This window comes from Peromyscus californicus, unplaced genomic scaffold, assembly GCF_007827085.1.
Source record: "Peromyscus californicus insignis strain IS unplaced genomic scaffold, ASM782708v3 Scaffold_4__1_contigs__length_199733344, whole genome shotgun sequence".
Classification (NCBI taxonomy): Eukaryota; Metazoa; Chordata; class Mammalia; order Rodentia; family Cricetidae; genus Peromyscus; species Peromyscus californicus.
The window spans coordinates 33412288-33430451 of NW_026294562.1; the positions used below are offsets into that span (position 1 = coordinate 33412288).

At 40.1% G+C, this 18164-nt stretch overlaps 1 protein-coding gene across 12 annotated transcripts in view; it reads left to right on the top strand.

Moving 5' to 3' along the window:
* Positions 1–18164, top strand: part of Spata6l (spermatogenesis associated 6 like) — a 68129-nt gene that overhangs the window by 25015 nt on the left and 24950 nt on the right. For all 12 annotated transcript variants that reach the window (XR_008223090.1, XR_008223089.1, XR_008223091.1 and 9 more), the window contains 4 exons: positions 1489–1530; positions 11093–11217; positions 13595–13672; positions 14733–14972. Coding sequence is in view for 9 of the 12 variants with exons in the window: in XM_052762017.1 (XP_052617977.1) it covers positions 1489–1530; positions 11093–11217; positions 13595–13672; positions 14733–14972 (485 nt within the window). In the remaining 3 variants the exon portion in view is untranslated. The remainder of the gene's footprint in view (positions 1–1488; positions 1531–11092; positions 11218–13594; positions 13673–14732; positions 14973–18164) is intronic.

The window sequence follows — 18164 nt, forward strand, 5'->3', positions numbered from 1 at the left end:
TTCAGCTATCTTGGGTGTGTGGCTTCCATTTGAATATTTCTGTGAAGAATGTCACTGAAATTTTGATGGCAATTGAGCTGATCTGTAGATCACATTTTGTTATAGTAATTTTCATAATATCCTGTCAATCCATGTGAGCATGGATTTTTTTTTCATCTTCTAGTTTCTTCTTTAGTTTTTCTCGGTATTTAAAAACTGTTATTATTATTATATGTGTGTGATACATGTGCAAGCATGTGCATACAACTGTGTGTGTGTGTGTGTGTGTGTGTGTGTGTGTGTGTGTGTGTGTACGTGCATGTGATATGTGAGTGTGGGTAAAAGTCAAAAGTTAACTTTAGGAGTTGGTTGTCTGCTGTGTCTGAGGGTTCTGGGGATTTAACTCAAACCACCAGGCTTGAGTGACGCCAGCTTTAACCTGCCGAGTCATCACTCCTAGCCCAAGATTTACATCTTAGTTTTGTCTTTATAGATATTACAGATAGCCTCTTCAAAAATATTTTCATCTCAAGGAACATAGTAAGGTACCTTTTATGACACATTTGTATAGCATGCTTTACAGGCAAGCTAAACTTTTGCATTAATGAATAACATTGGCTTTTCAGTCTTTAAAATGAAAAATACGTTGCTATTTTAGTACTCTATGTATATATACTTTTATGTGTCTGTGTGCCATGTATATGCATAAGTGCCCACAAAGCCTGGCGAGGGGATTTGATCCTCTGGAGCTGGAGTTACAGGCAGTTGTTAGCCGCCTGACACAGGTGCTGGGAACAGAACTTGGGTCCTCTGCAAGAGCAGTGGCTCTCTTGACATTGAGCCATCTTTCCAGCTCTGAATATACCTTTAAGAGACAAAATATTATATTCAGGAAGTAAAAAGCTCATTCTGTAGCTCGCTCATCTTTGCTCCACTCCCTCATTTTATGAAAATCTGTTTCATCGTTGCCACGGCACTTATTTTAAATTATAGTTGTTCTTTGGTTCTTTGATGCCCTTGGGAAAATGGTTCCATGACCTCCACACATACCAAAGTACATAGGTGCTCAAGGATCATAAATAAAATGATATAGAACTGCTTGTAACCTATGTGTGAGTGTGTGTGTGTGTGTGTGTGTGTGTGTGTGTGTGTGTGTGTGTGTTTGCGCGCGTGCATGTCTGTGTATCCCACGTAATTTGGATTATCTCTATATTATATGTTGTAAATGCTGTATGAAGGTGTTATTCTGCATTGTTTAGAGAATAAAGAGAAAAGAGCACACATGTTAGCGTACAGATGTGAGTACTTTGTAAACGTTTTCTGTCTGTAGTTGGTGAAAAGACAGAGAATCTGTAAATAGGGAACCTGTGAATATAGAAGACCAATTATTCTGTTGTTATCAGTAGTGTAAATGAGATATGGTAGTTTTAATTTAGCATATGTTAAGAAACAGGCACATTTTCTGACATATTAAAATCTCATGTTTTTTCTTTCTGTTTTCTTTTTTAGGCTTCCTAACCAGGTTTGAATTGATACAGCTAGTGTCTCCAGGTAATATGCCCATAAACGTACTTCTAAACTAGCAATTTCAATTTGAAGGAATGGGGACAGGATTTCAGTTTTCTTTATGACTGAATCATTTTTAATGATATACTCTATACCATCATCTTTGATAGGTATAAAGAATTTCATTAATTTGTGTGTGTGTGTGTGTGTGTGTGTGTGTGTGTGTGTGTGTGTGTGTGTGTTTCTGAGGACTGAACCCAGGGCTTCATACATGTTAGGTAAGCACTGTACCACTGAGCTACATCCCTAGTCTTTTAAAAAATGGTTTTAATTTTGAGGCCAAGTCTCCTTGAATCACTTAGGCAGACCTTGAACTCATACCTTTCCTGCCTGAGTCTCCTGAGTAACTGGGATTACAAGCAGGCACTCCCATCACTGGCTACTTGTGTATCTTCACAAGCCAGGAACCATGTGGTTATATAGTATTTGGGGAGCTTTTGTTTCCTTTACCTTGTCACCAAAGTTAATGTATTTGTCATTTTCAATAGCTATTTCCATGGTATTATTATCCTTAAATTGTCATTTCTGTTTTCTTTGTCTTTCACATAACCATGAAAATTCTTCTTCTTTCCTCCCTTAATATATTTACAGAGTAGAATTCCCAGACTGAACTGGGCCTTGTGAGCCTGGGCAAACTGGTTCGCAGTAGAGCATGCCTGCTCCTCATATCTTAACTAAACTGGACACTATCATTTGAATTTATTACTTTTGAATTGTACATTTAGTTTAGATATGTTTTACCATATTTTTATGACCCCTTATTTTTTTAGATCTGATGTGTAATCCTAAATTTAAAGTTTCCTCCTTAAAGGTTTCAATTTTTCTCATATTATTATTTGTTTTTGTTTTCCTTCTGGTCATTGTTCATTGATATTTTCTCAAGGGAACTTTCTTTTTTTCCTTGAGACTTACTGAGAAAAGAGCAGTGACCTGTATAGAAGATGTCTCAGCTAAAAGGGGGCGGAAGGTTGAGTAGAGGCTTTTTATGAAGGTTGTGGATCTACCCGTAATTGGATCCCTGTGGCAGGTAAGGGGCCCAAGAAAGGGTGTAGAGCTAGGCACATGCTCCTTGGTTCTTTAGCAAAGGTAGCCTTGGAAACAGATAAGAACACTACACTCTAAGAATATAGGGATAAACCCTCAAATTATTGCAGTGTGAATCTAGTGATAGACAATTATTATGGCGTGAACTAGGGATAGGTACTCCAATATTTTGGTCTAAATCTATAGATAGGTGCTCAATTATTATGGCGTGTATGTAGGGAGAAGTGCTCTGAATGTGGACACAGATGTAATCTGAATGTAGGTATAGTCATTCAGATACTACAGTGTGAATCCAGAGATAATTTCTCGAATTTGTGGTGTGTATTTATAGATGGACATTCAAATGGTGCTGTGTAAATCTAGGGATAAACATCTGAATGTTATGGTGTCAACCTAGGGTTAAAGAAGACACTCAGCTACCACAGTGTTAATCGACAGATTATGTTGTGAATCTAGGAATAGAAACCTGAATATTATGAGTCTATCAAGAATTACTTGTTTTAGTAGACAATACAGAGCAATGCCTCCTACCTGCTATTCAGAAATTCTCACTGAATGGCTTTTTTTTTAAAAAAAAAAAAAAAAAAAAGGACAGGCTAAAACCAGGCCATTGAGTTTTTTTCCATAAGATTTTTTTTCCTTGTTTGACCCAATTTTATGTTTAAGCATATAACCCTGTGAACTGTACTAATTAAAAAAAACACCCAATGTAAAACCACTCAATGTAGAAATTTCAACTAACACATGATTATATAGATTAAAAGTAAAAAGAACCCATTCATTAACGATGCCTCACAGATACTTTATTGGCAATTTGCTGTTTGGTTTTTTTTTTAGACTTTTAAAAAATGCACTTAGTATATAATGTATTGGCATATATACCTAACTCCAAAGTGACACACACCACACCTATATACAATTGTCTATCCTATACATAAGATATTATGTTTAAATATTTTGAATATAAACATTTTATAACTTACTTCTTAGAATTTTATGTGTTAAAAATTATCGCTTTTTTTTTTAAGTCAAGCTCATGCTGGCTTTGAACCCATGATCCTCCTGTCTCACCCTGCTGAGTGCTAGGATTCACAGGTCTTTCATGTACCACATATCTGTGTGTGAGAAGAGTGGCCTGACAATGAAGAGATGAAGACTGGGGAATATGTGAGCTGACAGCATGTATACCGTTTATAACTCACAAGTCAGCCATAGGCAAACTGGGAGCCTTGTTGTGCTTGCTCGCCTCCTGTCCACAGCCCTCAGATTGCAGACTGTGATTTTAGTGGCCCTCAGTTTGAATGACTGAAAATAACAGTTTCACACCGTTAATCAGTTAATTACTTCAATGCGGCATATGGCAGCAGCAGTGGTCCTTGGTGCTAACTGGGTAAAAGAAACTTGCTTAAAGTCTCCTGTAGGGTCATCTGGACCATTTTTGAGTTCTCAGAGACCAGTTCTTTTACTAGTCGACCCATGACCTCTTTGTTCTGCTGTAAACGGTGCATTCTTGTGTGATAGTTTTCACAGCATCCTTAGACGCATAGTCAAAGGGTATTTGAGCATCAGGTTAGGGATACAGGAGTGATGCTCAGGTCTGCTTGTAGCTTACTATAGTGACTAAAGAGAGTCAGTGACTTTGCTCCCAGTAGATGAAGGCCAGCCTCTGGTTGTCAGTTCACAAACAATGACGGACACAGGGGGGCAGTGTAATACTGTTTGACTGGGAGCTTGACGCTTTCTTTTTATTAACCTCCAAAGCTAATACCTTCTCTTTGGCAAGTCATATATAGTCAATATAACTGTAAATCCCCCTTCCCTGGGCTCCTGTGTGCTGAGTCAGAGCTCAGTTTTCCACCACAGTCAGTAATGGTCACTAGAAGGGAGTAAGGAAGATGGCCTGCAGACATGGCTTTGAATTCCTACTTTGCCATGTGGCATCATGACAGCTACGTTAAACTCTGAGTCTCAAAGAGAACCCAATGAGCTACTCTACCTAGAAGCATGGTGTTAACTGTGCTATGCTCCTAGAAATGCAAGATAGTTTTCAAACTCATGCTGTTACCAAAAATTTCTTTTCTTATAGTCTTATTCATTTCCTTTTGGGGAAGAAGTTGTTCACTGACACACTGATGATGTCACTGTCTACGTCATCAGCCAATTGAGAACACTGAGTGCTTACAACCACTTTACTTGACCTGTAAGATTAGACAGTCTGAGCACTCTCATTATTTATTGCCTAGGCTCTGTAACATCTCATTATGTGCTGACATTTCCATATTGGCTACAATTTGGGTTACTGAAAAATGACCAAATTCGGGAGATGGTTTTGATACTTTGTAGCCTTCTAATTAGTTTTCTAACCCCATTTCAGTCTTATCTTACTTACTTTTCTGTTGTAATAAAATCTCTGACAAAAGCAATCCATGAAGGAATGATTTCTAGGGGCTTACAATTCAAGGTTATAGTAGATCACTGAAGGGAAGTCACAGGGTCAGCTGGACACGTTGCATCTATAGTCAAGAAGCAGAGAGTAATAAGTGTTTGTATTCAACTTTCTTCCTTCTTTTTGTATAGTCCAGGATTCTAGCTCACAGAATCGTGCCAACCACAGACTGTGAATCTTACTGCCTCAATTAACCTAATCAAGATAACACCCCACTGTCATGCCCAGATACCAGGCTCCCATATAATTCCATGTCTCATTAAGTTGGCAATAAAGATTAACCATCACAACTCCACTCCAGTCAACTTGATACCCAAACATGTCACTTTAAAAACGAAGTTTATTTGTTTGTATATTTGTGTACATGAATGCTTTATCTGCGTATATGCCTGTACAACAGAAGAGGGTGTCAGATCCCATTATAGATGGTTGAGAGCCACCATGTGGTTGCAGGAAATTGAACTCAGGACCTCTAGAAGAGCAGAGTAACCAGTGCTCTTAGCCACTGAGCTACATCTCCAGTCCTCCAAACACATCACTTTAAAGACTTTTATCATTTTAATTTATGTATATATCTGTATCTGTGTAAATATATGTTATGGATGTGAGTACTTGTGACAGCTAGAAGATGGTCTTATCCTCTTGAGCTGGAGTTATAGGCAGTTGTGAGACATCCGACATGAGTGCTGGTAACTAAACTATAGTCCTCCGGAAAAGTAGGAAGCTATCTTAACCACCGACTCTCCTCAGGTCCACCCCAATGTAACACTTTGAATCATACTCTTCCATCCCTTGTCTCCAAAGTCTCAAGTCCATCTCATAATGCAACACAGTCTATCTTCAGAAGTTCCCTTTGTCTTTAACAATTCCAACACTTTAAAAGTCCAAAGTTTATGTCTGAGACTCAAGGCAATCTCTTAACGATAAGTCCCTATAAAATAAAAAACAAGTTGTACACTTCCAACATAGAATGACACAAAATAAACATTCCCATTTCAGAAGTGGAAGCATCAGAGTATGGGAAGAAATGATCAAAGTTAGACCAAAATCCAGCAGGGAAAACTTCAAACCCTGCAGCTCCACGTTCCAGCATCTGGGCACATGATAAAATGCGTTGTGCTCCAAGGGGCTTGGGTAACCCCATCCCTCCAGATATGCAGCCTATAGCACATAAAACTTCTCTGTTAGTTTGATTCCACTCCATGCCCACAGTGGCCCTTGGTGGGTGTTATACATCCATGGCCTCTCCAGTATCTTGGGATTTGCATTGGAACTTAGTCATCACATTTATAGCTTCACATTTATAATGGTCCATTAGGCTATGTTTATAGTATCAGAGGACTTTTTAGCCCAGAGTTCCAAATCCTTCTACATTCATCCTGCAAACTAGTTTTAAATACTCAAAAACCACGTAATCAGGTTTATGATACAACAACCCCACTTCTGCTACCAATGTTCTTTCTTCCTTTTTTTTGTTTCTGTGATAAAAATATCCTGACAAAAGCAACCTAAGGAAGGAAGGGATTGTCTGGAGGTTCATAGTTTGAGGGTGCAGTCTATCATGGCGGGAAAGTCAAAGCAGCAAGAGCTTGTGGCAGCTGGTTACATTGCATCTGCCAGTCAGGAAGCAAAGGGTATGTGGTGATTTGTATGAAAATGGGCCCATAGGGAGGGGCACTAGTAGGAGCTGTGGCCTTGTTGGGGTAGGTGTGGTTGAGGAAGTGTGTCACTGAAGGTGAGCTTTGAGGTTTCAAATGCTCAAGCTAGGCCTAGTGCCTCTCTCTCTTCCTGCTGCCTGCTGAGATGTAGATCTCTTAGCTACCCCTCCAATACTATGTCTACCTACATGACCCTATGCTTCTCACCATAATGGACTAAGCCTCTAAATGTAAGCAAGCCCCAATGCTTTCTTTTATAAGAGTTGCTGTGGTCATGGTGTCTCTTCACAGCAATGGAACTTTGACTAAGATGGGGTGACTTATTCATAGCATCCCATCTAGGGAATGGAGCCATCCATAGTGGATGGATCTTTCCACCTCAATTAAGGAAATCAAAATAATTCTTCACATAAATGCCCAGAGGCCTATTTTCTAGGTAATTCTGGATTCTGCAAATTGGTAATTAGTGCTAACCATCGTAAGTCTGTTCTTGGTATTCCAGAGACAGTGAATTAGTTTGTCTATACTTCTCTGGCTTCTTGTTTTTCTTTATTTAAATTCTTGGCAAATATATGAATGATAATTTAATAGCTATAATTTTTGGATGTAGTGACAAGAATGATCCAAAAAACATATGAAAGGAAAGGGAACAAAAAAAAAGCCTAGTGTGCAGTGTGATATGCATGTGTCTTGGATGTATGTTTATGTAGGAATGCAACGATGTTAATATAGACTAGAAAGTGTGGGGCCATTGTTAGAACGGTTGATGGAGCAACTCTGATGATGGTAGATGATGATTTACACTCTTTTTTTGCCAGTTTTTACACAGTAGACCAAGCGGCTATGTCTTAGTCTGGGTTTCTGTTGCTATGATAATACCATGCCAAAAGCGATTTTGGGAGGAAATGGTTTATTTTATTTTATACTTCCAGGTAACTGTCCATCATGCAGAGAAGTCAGGATAGGAACTCAAGGCAGGAACCTTGAAGCAGGAACTGATGTAGAGGCCATGAAAGAGTCCTATTTACTGGCTTATTCCTCATGGCTTACTCAACTTGCTTTCTTATAGCACCCAGCACCGTCAGCCCAGGACACTGTCTACAGTGACCTGGGCCCTCTCACTTCAATCATCAATCAAGAAAATGCACACAGGCTTACCCACAGGCCAATCTAGCACTCTTGGCGTGCAGTAAGTTCTCAATGACTGTTTTTTGAATGTGTGAATGTAAAGAAATCATTGAAGAATAAATGGAGAGCAAGAATTTAAAAAAATTTAGAGAACATTTGGTCTTTGTAACTTATTTTAACAGTTGTGGAAACTGAATTTCAAAAAGGGTAATTGTTTTGTTGAATGACTGATAGAAGTAGGAACTTAAGTTATCTCATTATAATTTATATTTCTTCATGAGTAGAGATAAGAATTGTTTACAGCATCTCCATTATGTGCCAGGCATTCCTCCACAGGTTTGGGAGCAGTATCTAGGACATTTAAATCAAAGCTATCATTTGATAAGAGGGAGCCAGCCATTCAAGGACTTGGGGAAGGACTTGCAGAGAGCAGAGAGATGGGTGTGGGATGCATACCTGTAATCCTAACACTTGGGAGGTAGAGGAGTTCAAGGCTATCTTTGGTTGTATAGCCAATTCAAGGCCTGTCTGGACTACATAAGGTCCTGTCTCAAGAAAAGCCAACTAAACCAAGAAAGAAACCCAAACAGCTCTAGAGGTGACTTTGATGTGTCTATGGTATGGCAAGAATGGCTCCAGGGACAAAAGGACATTACTAAAAGGGTCATTAATGAAGTAACAGCAGTGATTAGAGGCCTGATTTACACAAAACCTTGAAGGCCAATTTAGGTAACAGGTTGTATCATACTAGTGTTTTGTTTGTTTTGAGAGCAGGCCTTGGTGTATCCCTGGTAGTTCTTGAATTTGCTATGTAGATCAGGCTGTCTTGAACTCACAGAGATCTACCTGTCTCTGCCTTGGGAGTGCTGGGATTAAAGCTGTGCACCACCCCGCTGGGTGGTACATGGGTTTTATTCTGATATGCAAAGCTAATGGAAGATTTTAAGTTGATTTCATAGTGAACCTTGAAAGAACAGGATCTCAACCGTGTGAGGAGCACAGCTCAAGCTGTAGAAGTGCTTTGTAGAGAAGGAAGATGCCTCAGCCAGTCCACTGTGGTGGAAGCTTGTCTCCTAAGGCAGGAGTGGAGAGAAATGACATAGAACCAAAATAGAGAATACTGTACTCTGTATGTTGATCCTTACTTTCATATTGAATGCAGTAAGTATGAAGAAGAAACTAATCTACCCTTATCATTTGATGGAAGGTCATTTATTGTCTTCTATAGCTACTAAACCTAAAATTTACCCTCATCAAAATTCTCCTCACAAGAAACCAAACAGCCACCAAGCAAAAAAGCTATCTATTTTATTAGCTGTAGTGACTTCTGCTGGTGTTCTGGGTAGGGGCCACTCTCAGTTCAAATTGATGATGGAGCACCTGCTGTGCTTACAAGGCTGGCTCGGATGGCAGCTTTCCTGTCCATCAGCTCAATGGATGACTGTTAAACCCGAGATCATTTTTGGTAACGAGCATTCTCTTTAATAAACACTTTATCACAATTGTCTTAGTTAGAGTTTACTGTTGCTGTGAGGAGACACCATGACCATGACAACTCTTATAAAGAGAACATTTAATTGAGAGGGCTCATTTACAGTTTCAGAGGTTCAGTCAGTTATCATCATGGCAGGGAGCATGGTGGTATGCAGGCAGAGGTGGTGCTGGAGCTGAGACTGCTACATCTTGCAGGCAACAGGAAATCAACTGATTCACTGAGAGGTATCTTGAGCATAAGAAACCTCAAAGCCCACCTTCACAGTGACACACTTCCTCTAACAAGGCCATACCCATTCCAACAAAGCCACACTTCCTAATAGTGCCACTCCCTATGAGATTATGGGATTATGGGATTATGGGGGCCAATTACATTCAAACTACCACAACAATGAAATACGATTTATAGTTAACATAGCCAACCTGGACAGGTCACTGCAGAAATCGGTATAATAATCCAGCTTCAGTGTGAGGGAGAAAAAAGGAAAGTGCCTTATAATGAAACAGGATGTATTTTAGAATGTAAATGCTGGGAATAATAATGTATGTAGATGTGATATGGTTTTCAAAATGCCAAATAGTTCTCAGTAGAAATCCAAACAACAAAAAAGCAAAATTGTTCTTTATTTATGCAATACCCATACTTCTAGAAAAGTCCATGTATTGTAAAATCTTACAAAAAGTTCTTTGTAACATAGTTTTAGGTTCCAGGCTCAGATAATTATTAAATTATTTTTAGCCTAAAGAAATGTCTAGTAGGACATTAGAAAGTCATGCGTGGTAGCGAAAATATGTGGAGATGTCTTGAACTACACAGGATACTGTAACATTGCTGGCTCCTTCTCATAAATAATCTTAACACATGTCTTAAGCATCCCTGGGTTGATATTATTCTTGTCAAGGACCTCAAGCCTGGTTGCTCTCTGGGCCATTGTCAGCCCTGTACCCAAACATACAGAGCCCACTCAAATATAAGTTTTGTGTGAGCGGGATTGTGTCTACCTCATTCATGTCTGCCTTCAAGGTCTAGCTCAAAATTTGTCTTTGGTAAATATTTGGTGAAGGAAAGGATGGATAGGTGGATGGATGGATGGATGGATGGATGGATGGATGGATGGACAGATGGATAGATTCACTTTATTTTGTTCAATTTTGTGTAGTAACCTTCCATTTTTTTCAAGAAGACTATGCATGAGGTAAATTATTCACAAGATAAAAAGTAATAGAATTTATTTTTGAGTAACAAATACTAGGTTCAAAATGTCTAGTTTGACTTAAGTGCCCTACCTGACACCATTGGTCTTAGTTAGGGTTAGTGTGGCTGTGATGGAACACCATGACCAAAGCGGCTTGCAGAAGAAAGGGTTTATTTGGCTTACATTTCCACATCATTATTCATCATAAAGAGAAGTATCTGAAGGACAAGACAGGACAGGAACCTGGAGGCAGAAGCTGATACAGAGGCCATGGAGGAGTGATGCTTGTTGGCTTTCTCAGCCTGCTTTCTTACAGAACCCAGGACCACCAGCCCAGGAGTGGTACCTCCCGCAATGGGGTAGGCCTTCCCACATCAATCACTAATTTAAAATGTCCCACAGGCTTGCCTGTAGCACAATCTCAAGGAGGCATTTTCTCAGTTGATGCTCCCTCCTCTCAGATGACTATAAGTTGTGTCAAGTTGACATAAAGCTACCCAGCATGCCATCTGAGCATCTCCTTTGTTAAACTTGAGGAGTGTAGAACACATTTGCTTACGTCTTTTCTCCTTTCCTTCTAGTATGGGAAGAGCTGGCCTACTATGAAGAAAACACACGTGACTTTCTATTCCCCGAGCCCAAGCTGACATCCTCACACCTTGGCATGCATAGAGAGGTGCTCATGAAGACAGCAATAGGTTTTCCAGTGAGTGACCTTACCCACTTCGATTTCTCCAGGGAGAGAAATTCTTGGGGCATGAGCATTTTATTCCTGACAGGGTTGATCTTGGGCAGGTAGCTTTGTCTTGCTTAGTTACCTCAGTTCTGTTTTCATCCAGGGTCAGATGCCCAGCTCATGATACCAAACTATACTCATTTCCACTGTTGATCTACGAGCTGAAAGTTTCATTTTCTAACTAAGCTGTATCGTTGCCATATTAAGCTGTCACATGATGTCCTAAAAGGTTCCTCTTTCAACTTCTTCTTGCAGAATAACAGAAAGATCTGTTTGGTCACAGCTGCTTTCACTAAATAGAGTAATGACAGCAATAATATAATCTCACATTTGTTTTATACCTTCAACCTTCTACATTTTTAGTTATTCCCTTTCTAGCAATGTACAAATTAGCCAAGACTGATATTGAGCAGTTCCCCTTTAGCAGAGGGGAACCGATAGAGGCCGACGTTACTGAGGACCCATGCACGGTGCAGCAGATAGGCAACTGATAACCTGTTTGGAGGCATTTATATGAACTCAAATTCAAGACATTCATTCTGATATTACGGTCTATGATTTCTGTCTTTGAAACAAGCACTGTTTTTAGTGGATTTTTATGTCTTTTGGATGACCTCCTCTTTAAGGGCCACACTCTTGTGAATTATAAAAAGCATAATTGATACTTAAGCTTTCTGTCTCTGCCCTGTGAATTGCTGTTAATCATGTAGTGACGTGTTACTGTCCCCACCCTGCTGAGAGTTCTCTTCAGAGGGTGTGATTGTTCCTTCAATGCTTCTGATGACTGATTGGCCAAACACAAACATTCATCAAAAGTTGTCCTACTCAGAATTCCGAATACCTTTAACTTTAAGCCCTCCTCCTTGTTATCTTTCAGGGTCTGGCAAATATTCCTAAAACCACTTTTTCCTTTTGACGACAACATCTTCATGTATCATTTAAGTCCATGGTACCTGTGAGGTGCTCACCTTTATTACTTGAAGTTATTGGCATGTTGCCCTTCAGAATCTAAAAGGGAGGAAGAGTTCACGGGAACCAGCCTGAGGAAACTCTCATATTCACTTTGCTTTCCTCAACTTCCCAGTTAAATAAGAGTCATCTTCAAAATCAAAATAAGGGGAACCACTTGTTTTTCCTCAAGTGTCACATGTTGAATGTTCTGGGCATGTATAGAAAGACTAACCTGTATGTAGGTGCATTTGTATCCATTCACAAATGGAAATGATTATGAGGAAAAAGCTTTAAAATGCACTGAAATACCTTCACGCATCAGAATCAGTTCTTGTAACTGAGTTTATCAGATTCTACGAACAATTTGATGAATAGACAGAAAGATAGAGTGGTTCCATTCCTCTGAAATATTTCACAAATCAGAATCGAGCCACTTGCCAGAGCTCCAGGAGCAGCTGATGTACATGGTATGTGTGGAGCTCACAGCATGGACTGTCTTGCTCTGTCCGTCCTGGGGAGGGACTGCTGTTCCTCCCCATCATCTGGAGGGGGACAGGTTGTGAAGCAGAAATGTGCTTAGGCTCAGAGAACAGGAATTCTTGTGCTTCAGGGTTTATACTCTTAGCCACAAACACAATGCTAATTCTCTTGGATTTATTTCAGTTCACTCTTCTTGGTTTTTATTACTATTGTAGAAAATGAGAATGAATGGCCTGTATAGGTCAGGCAAACCATTCACCTGCTTACTGTGTCTTATCAGTTAGACTAACAATTAGATTGATTTTTCTTTTGTATTCACATACATTGTGTTTTTACTTCACTTTATACCTCAACAGTCATTTAGATGATAAAACATCACGCCCAAATAGTAGTTACTAGAACAATTTGAGAATAGGCCTGATGAATGTACCTGTTTGATAGACGAAAGACAAGTTTTCCCAGGCAAGTAGGTAGGGAAGGAGACCTCTTCCTGTCCTCCACCTCACTAATCTCATGTTCATGCTCCTGGTTCAGATAGAGTGGCTAACAGTGTGCACACTGGAACCCAGATGCCTAGGTCCAATTACCAGCGCTGCGGCTGCCAGCCTGGCAGGCTACTGAAAGTGTCTGAGCTCATTCATGTCCAAATGACAATTTTATTAGGACCCGCTTCACAGGGTTGTGTTAGGAGTATGAGTGTATATTCCAAGTTGACTTAGGCCATGGCTTACTAGAGCATACACATCATATACGTGTTCAGGTCTTCTTCTTTTGTGTATTTTTAAAAATGTATTCTGATTATGCTGAGTGCAGAAGGACATTTGGGTTCTTAGTGGATTTCTGGTGAAGATGAGATGGGCAAAGGTTTGTTTCCAGTCATTTTATTTGATTCTCTTTATGCTGCCTTATTTTTTAGGGCATTGCTCCCAAACTAGAGTTTTCTACAAGGACAGCCATCCGAGAATGTGTGTTCCCGCATAAAAACAGATTTTTTGTAAGTATCATTAAGAGGGCAACGACATAAATGACAATATCCCCCTGCCCCAATTTAAAGACTGCTAGCCTGAACTCCGTTTGCCGACTTTAAAGGAAGCTGAACAGACAGTAACCTGCGCAGTTTTTGCTAGGTTTGATTTCTGTGTTCAAACCATTTGTTCAGCCTGTCCTGCTGGAGTATGTTTGCCATGTATTCAGAGTGGTGGTGTTCAAGTGAACGGTAAGTGATGGCGTCAAACAGAACATGGACCATTAGCCCCCTGCCCCACCCCCACCCCAGGCCCGTCACCAAACAGAACAGCTGGAGGAGCAAACAGCGGCCTCCCAGAGTCCCTGCTACAGTGTCAGAGAGCTGAGATGGGATTTCAGCTAAGGTGATCGTTTATTCTCGGAGACAGCTAGTTTTTAATTTTTAAAGCCACTTTAAGCTGGTTGGGGTGACACATATCTGCAATGGTAGCCCTTTGGACTCCTGAGGTGGGAGCTTGCTACTGCGGAATGGCAGCCTAGACTACCTGGTCAAACCCTGACTCGAAAAAACAACACCCTCCCGAAACTTTTAGAAATGCTGCCATTGCTGCTGCACACATAGCAATGCTTGATTACTTTTAATAAATTCTTTGAAGTGAAATGGTTGGAACCACCTATATATGCCATTCATGCTTCTCCGTGTCAATAATCTGCCTGTGCTTGGAGTATGCCTGTGCCTATCTGCTGTTCTCAAACCTTGCCCTAATACAAATAAACCCCACTGTTATTACTTAAAATATGTGATTTTAGTAAGTTATACATACTAATTATGTTCAACTAAATGGTAGATTAAGTAAATAAATGCTTTCTCTAAAGGTTTGTTCTATAAATCTGAGGCAGTCTTCTTAGTTTTTAAATGTTCAATTAATTATATTATATCCTTGACTGAATTATCATCTTTTTTTTTTTCCAATCAAAAGAATATTTTTGGCTGGAGGTGTAGCTCACAGGCAGAGTGCCTTCCAAGCATGTTCAAGGCCTAACAAAACGAAACAGCAAATTTCTGTTTGTTTGTTTTCCACTTTCAGGAAGAGAAGTGTAAATCACAAAGACTTTTATCGAAATCACATGGGCAAAGAGCTCCCACAAATAACAGAAAAGCAAAGCCCAAGGAGAAAAGTCCTGACCGATTTCCCAAAGGCACACAGTCCCGGGTAACCTCCCCATCTCCCCCCAGACGTCTCTACCTGCACCAGCCGACTCAGCTGAACCTTGGGAAAAGCTTCAGGCTCCCTGGAGAAAGAAAGCCTCCGTTTGTGGTTAGACATGTGAGCTTCAAGTGATTTTTCAGGGTAACTTGCTGCGGTGGGGATGCAGACGCGAGTGGGAAAAGAAGTGTTGAGCCGTGCAAACAAATGGGCAGTAGTACCTAGAGAGGGAATCCACATGAGTAATAACTGTCATTAAATGATGTTCATTTTCCACTGTCACTGTTGGGAAATGTCTATAAAGGCATCTCAGAGGGGACTTACTCAGTAGATGCCAATCACCCCATTTTTAATTTTTGAACATTATTAATAGAGTGTGACGTCTATAGACAATAACTCACCATTACTCAGAGGAGTCTGTGAGCTGCCAGGAATTGAAGATGTCAGTCAAAGGCTGGCTGATAAGGTGCATCAATTCAAAGTTGAAGCTCCATCCCTTTATAGAAACAGTTTTCACTTTCTCAATGAGATTGGTGCTCAGTAGCCAAATGCTGAGCGGGGACAGGATGTCAGTGGGGAAAAAGCAATGATGGGCCTCACTCAAAGAGCCATCTGAATCTCAGTCACCAGGAGCAATGGGCACGGTTAGTCACTGTAGTCCTCGTAGCTGTCTTGAAAATTTGTTTTTAATTACTGTATTGTAAGATAGAGACATTCAAGATAAGTTTACACATTGGCTCATCAGTGCAATAAAAAGAATATCTGAAATCAGGTGTGGTGATGTGCCCTTGCAATCCCAGCACTTGGGAGACTAAAGCAGGAGGATTACCATGAGTTTGAGGCTAGCCTGGGCTACATAGCATGTTCCAGGAAAATCTGAGCTACTGAGTTACACACACACCAGCCACAAATCATTAATTTGATTAATTTCTTCAGTTTTTGTATTCATAGCCTTTATGTTTTCCATAAAGCTGTAATTTGTAGCTAGAGTTTTCCTGCCTGGCCCACAGTCAGGACAAATCTCTCTCACCTGCCAGTCCCACAGCCACTCAGACCCAACCAAGTAAACACAGAGACTTATATTGGTTACAAACTGTATGGCCGTGGCAGGCTTTTTGCTAACTGTTCTTACAGCTTAAATTAATCCATTTCCATTAATCTATACCTTGCCACATGGCTCGTGCCTTACCGGCATCTTCATATGCTGTTTGTCATCATGCTAGCTGGCAGTGTCTCTCTGACTCAGCCTTCCACTTCCCAGCTTTATTCTCCTCCTTGTCCCGCCTACACTTCCTGCCTGGCCACTGGCCAATCAGAGATTTATTTATTGACTAATCAGCAACACATTTGCCATACAGAACATACCACAGCACTTCCCCTTTTCTTTTTTTTTTCAAAAAGGAAGGTTTTGACCTTAACAAAGTAAAATTACATATAATTAGGGAATTTGGGCATAGCTTCTCTTACTACTTCCTGCTGGAGGGGGGTGCTGTATCTTATGGGGACACAAAGAAAATTTTAGGATTATGGAATAGCCCATGAGGCTGTATTATCTGAGCCAGTTGCCTTCAAACCATTCTGGATGTTGGACCATCTGGGCCATGGTGTCAATGGAGACCTTTCAGGGGGTCTTGGCTGGTCAAACCTGATGTATCTTAATCTGGAACAAATCCATAGCCTTTGGCTTTCTGTGGGAACAAAAGCAGAGACTCTTTTCCAAAACAACATATCCTTATATCCAAATTTTGAAGTCAAGTTACCTTTAAAATATACATTTTGGCATAACTCAACAGCTTTTACAATCAAATGTTTTTCTACAGTTAAAAATCCCAAAGACAACACAATCCAGATTCTCTGTGTAATATTCATCTTCACGTGGCTTATTTTTATATTAATTTTACTGTCTCTTTAAAGACATTATTTTTTAAAACTATGTATTTGTTTATATAACTGTATATATCACCTTTTTTGTCTTTCAAGCCTATGTATATTTTACACACGTTGTAAACTATTACATCTGAATCTGTCTTATTGTGAATCTATTGCTTTAAACTGCAGCAGCTGTGGCTGCTGGCTCCGCCCACCTCAGCTTCCCAACATGGCAGTGGTTTACTGCCAGCTCTGGGAGCTATTGTGGGTCTATGCTTTTATCCAAGCAGTGTGTAGCCCAGAAACCTCTTTTTTTGTTTTGTACTAGCAAAGGCTAAATCCACCATGCAGCTTAATGTGCTACTTGCAGAGGCCTCATTCCCGCCATACTGCACACGCTAGGAACCCACAAGTAGCTCAAACCGGCAGCTGCCACTCATTTGAGAGAGACAATTAGGAAGCTGTTTTTAGCTCCGTTTTAGAATCTTTTCTCAGGTTTTAGGTGGAAACTCTTGCCACCACGCTGGGCGCCATTTGTAGTTAGAGTTTTCCTGCCTGGCCCACAGTCAGGACAAATCTCTCTCACCTGCCAGTCCCACAGCCGCTCAGACCTGACCAAGTAAACACAGAGACTTATATTGATTACAAACTGTATGGCCGTGGCAGGCTTCTTGCTAACTGTTCTTACAGCTTAAATTAATCCATTTCCGTTAATCTATACCTTGCCATGTGGCTCGTGGCTTACTGGCATCTTCACATGCTGTTTCTCATCTTGGCGGCTGGCAGTGTCTCTCTCCTACTCAGCCTTCCACTTCCCAGCTTTATTCTCCTCCTTGCCCTGCCTATACTTCCTGCCTGGCCACTGGCCAATCAGTGATTTATTTATTGACCAATCAGCAACACATTTGCCTTACAGAACATTCCACAGCAGTAATTATAATATATATATATATATATATATATATATATATATATACATACATATATACACACACACATTCAAATTAACATTTTCTGTTATTTCATACTTTTTGTGAGCTCTACCACACCTTCCAGTAGGTGACTTTCTTCAGAATGTTAGTGATGGATAAATTGTTGATATTTTCACTTAAGGTTATGAGAAATTATGATCGTGCATTTGATGTGAGGTGTGAGGTGGCATAAATCTCAGTCAAGGTACTGTTGAGATGGTTGTGTGTAGTTTGTTTGTAGGTAGAATTGAGCTTTCTGGCTAGGAAAGACCGACTACCTAATCTACAAATAAGAACCATTCATAGACACAGAAATGCTAAATGGCTGTTTTCTTTTTTTTGGTCTTGGTAAAGATGCCTGGCAAAAATGTAGCAAGCTGCCATTGAATGTGGTTCTGTAGAAGTGTTGATAGCTTGTATCTTTTGGACAGTGTGACTTATTCTGTTCCACACACATGCTTATAAAAAGCAG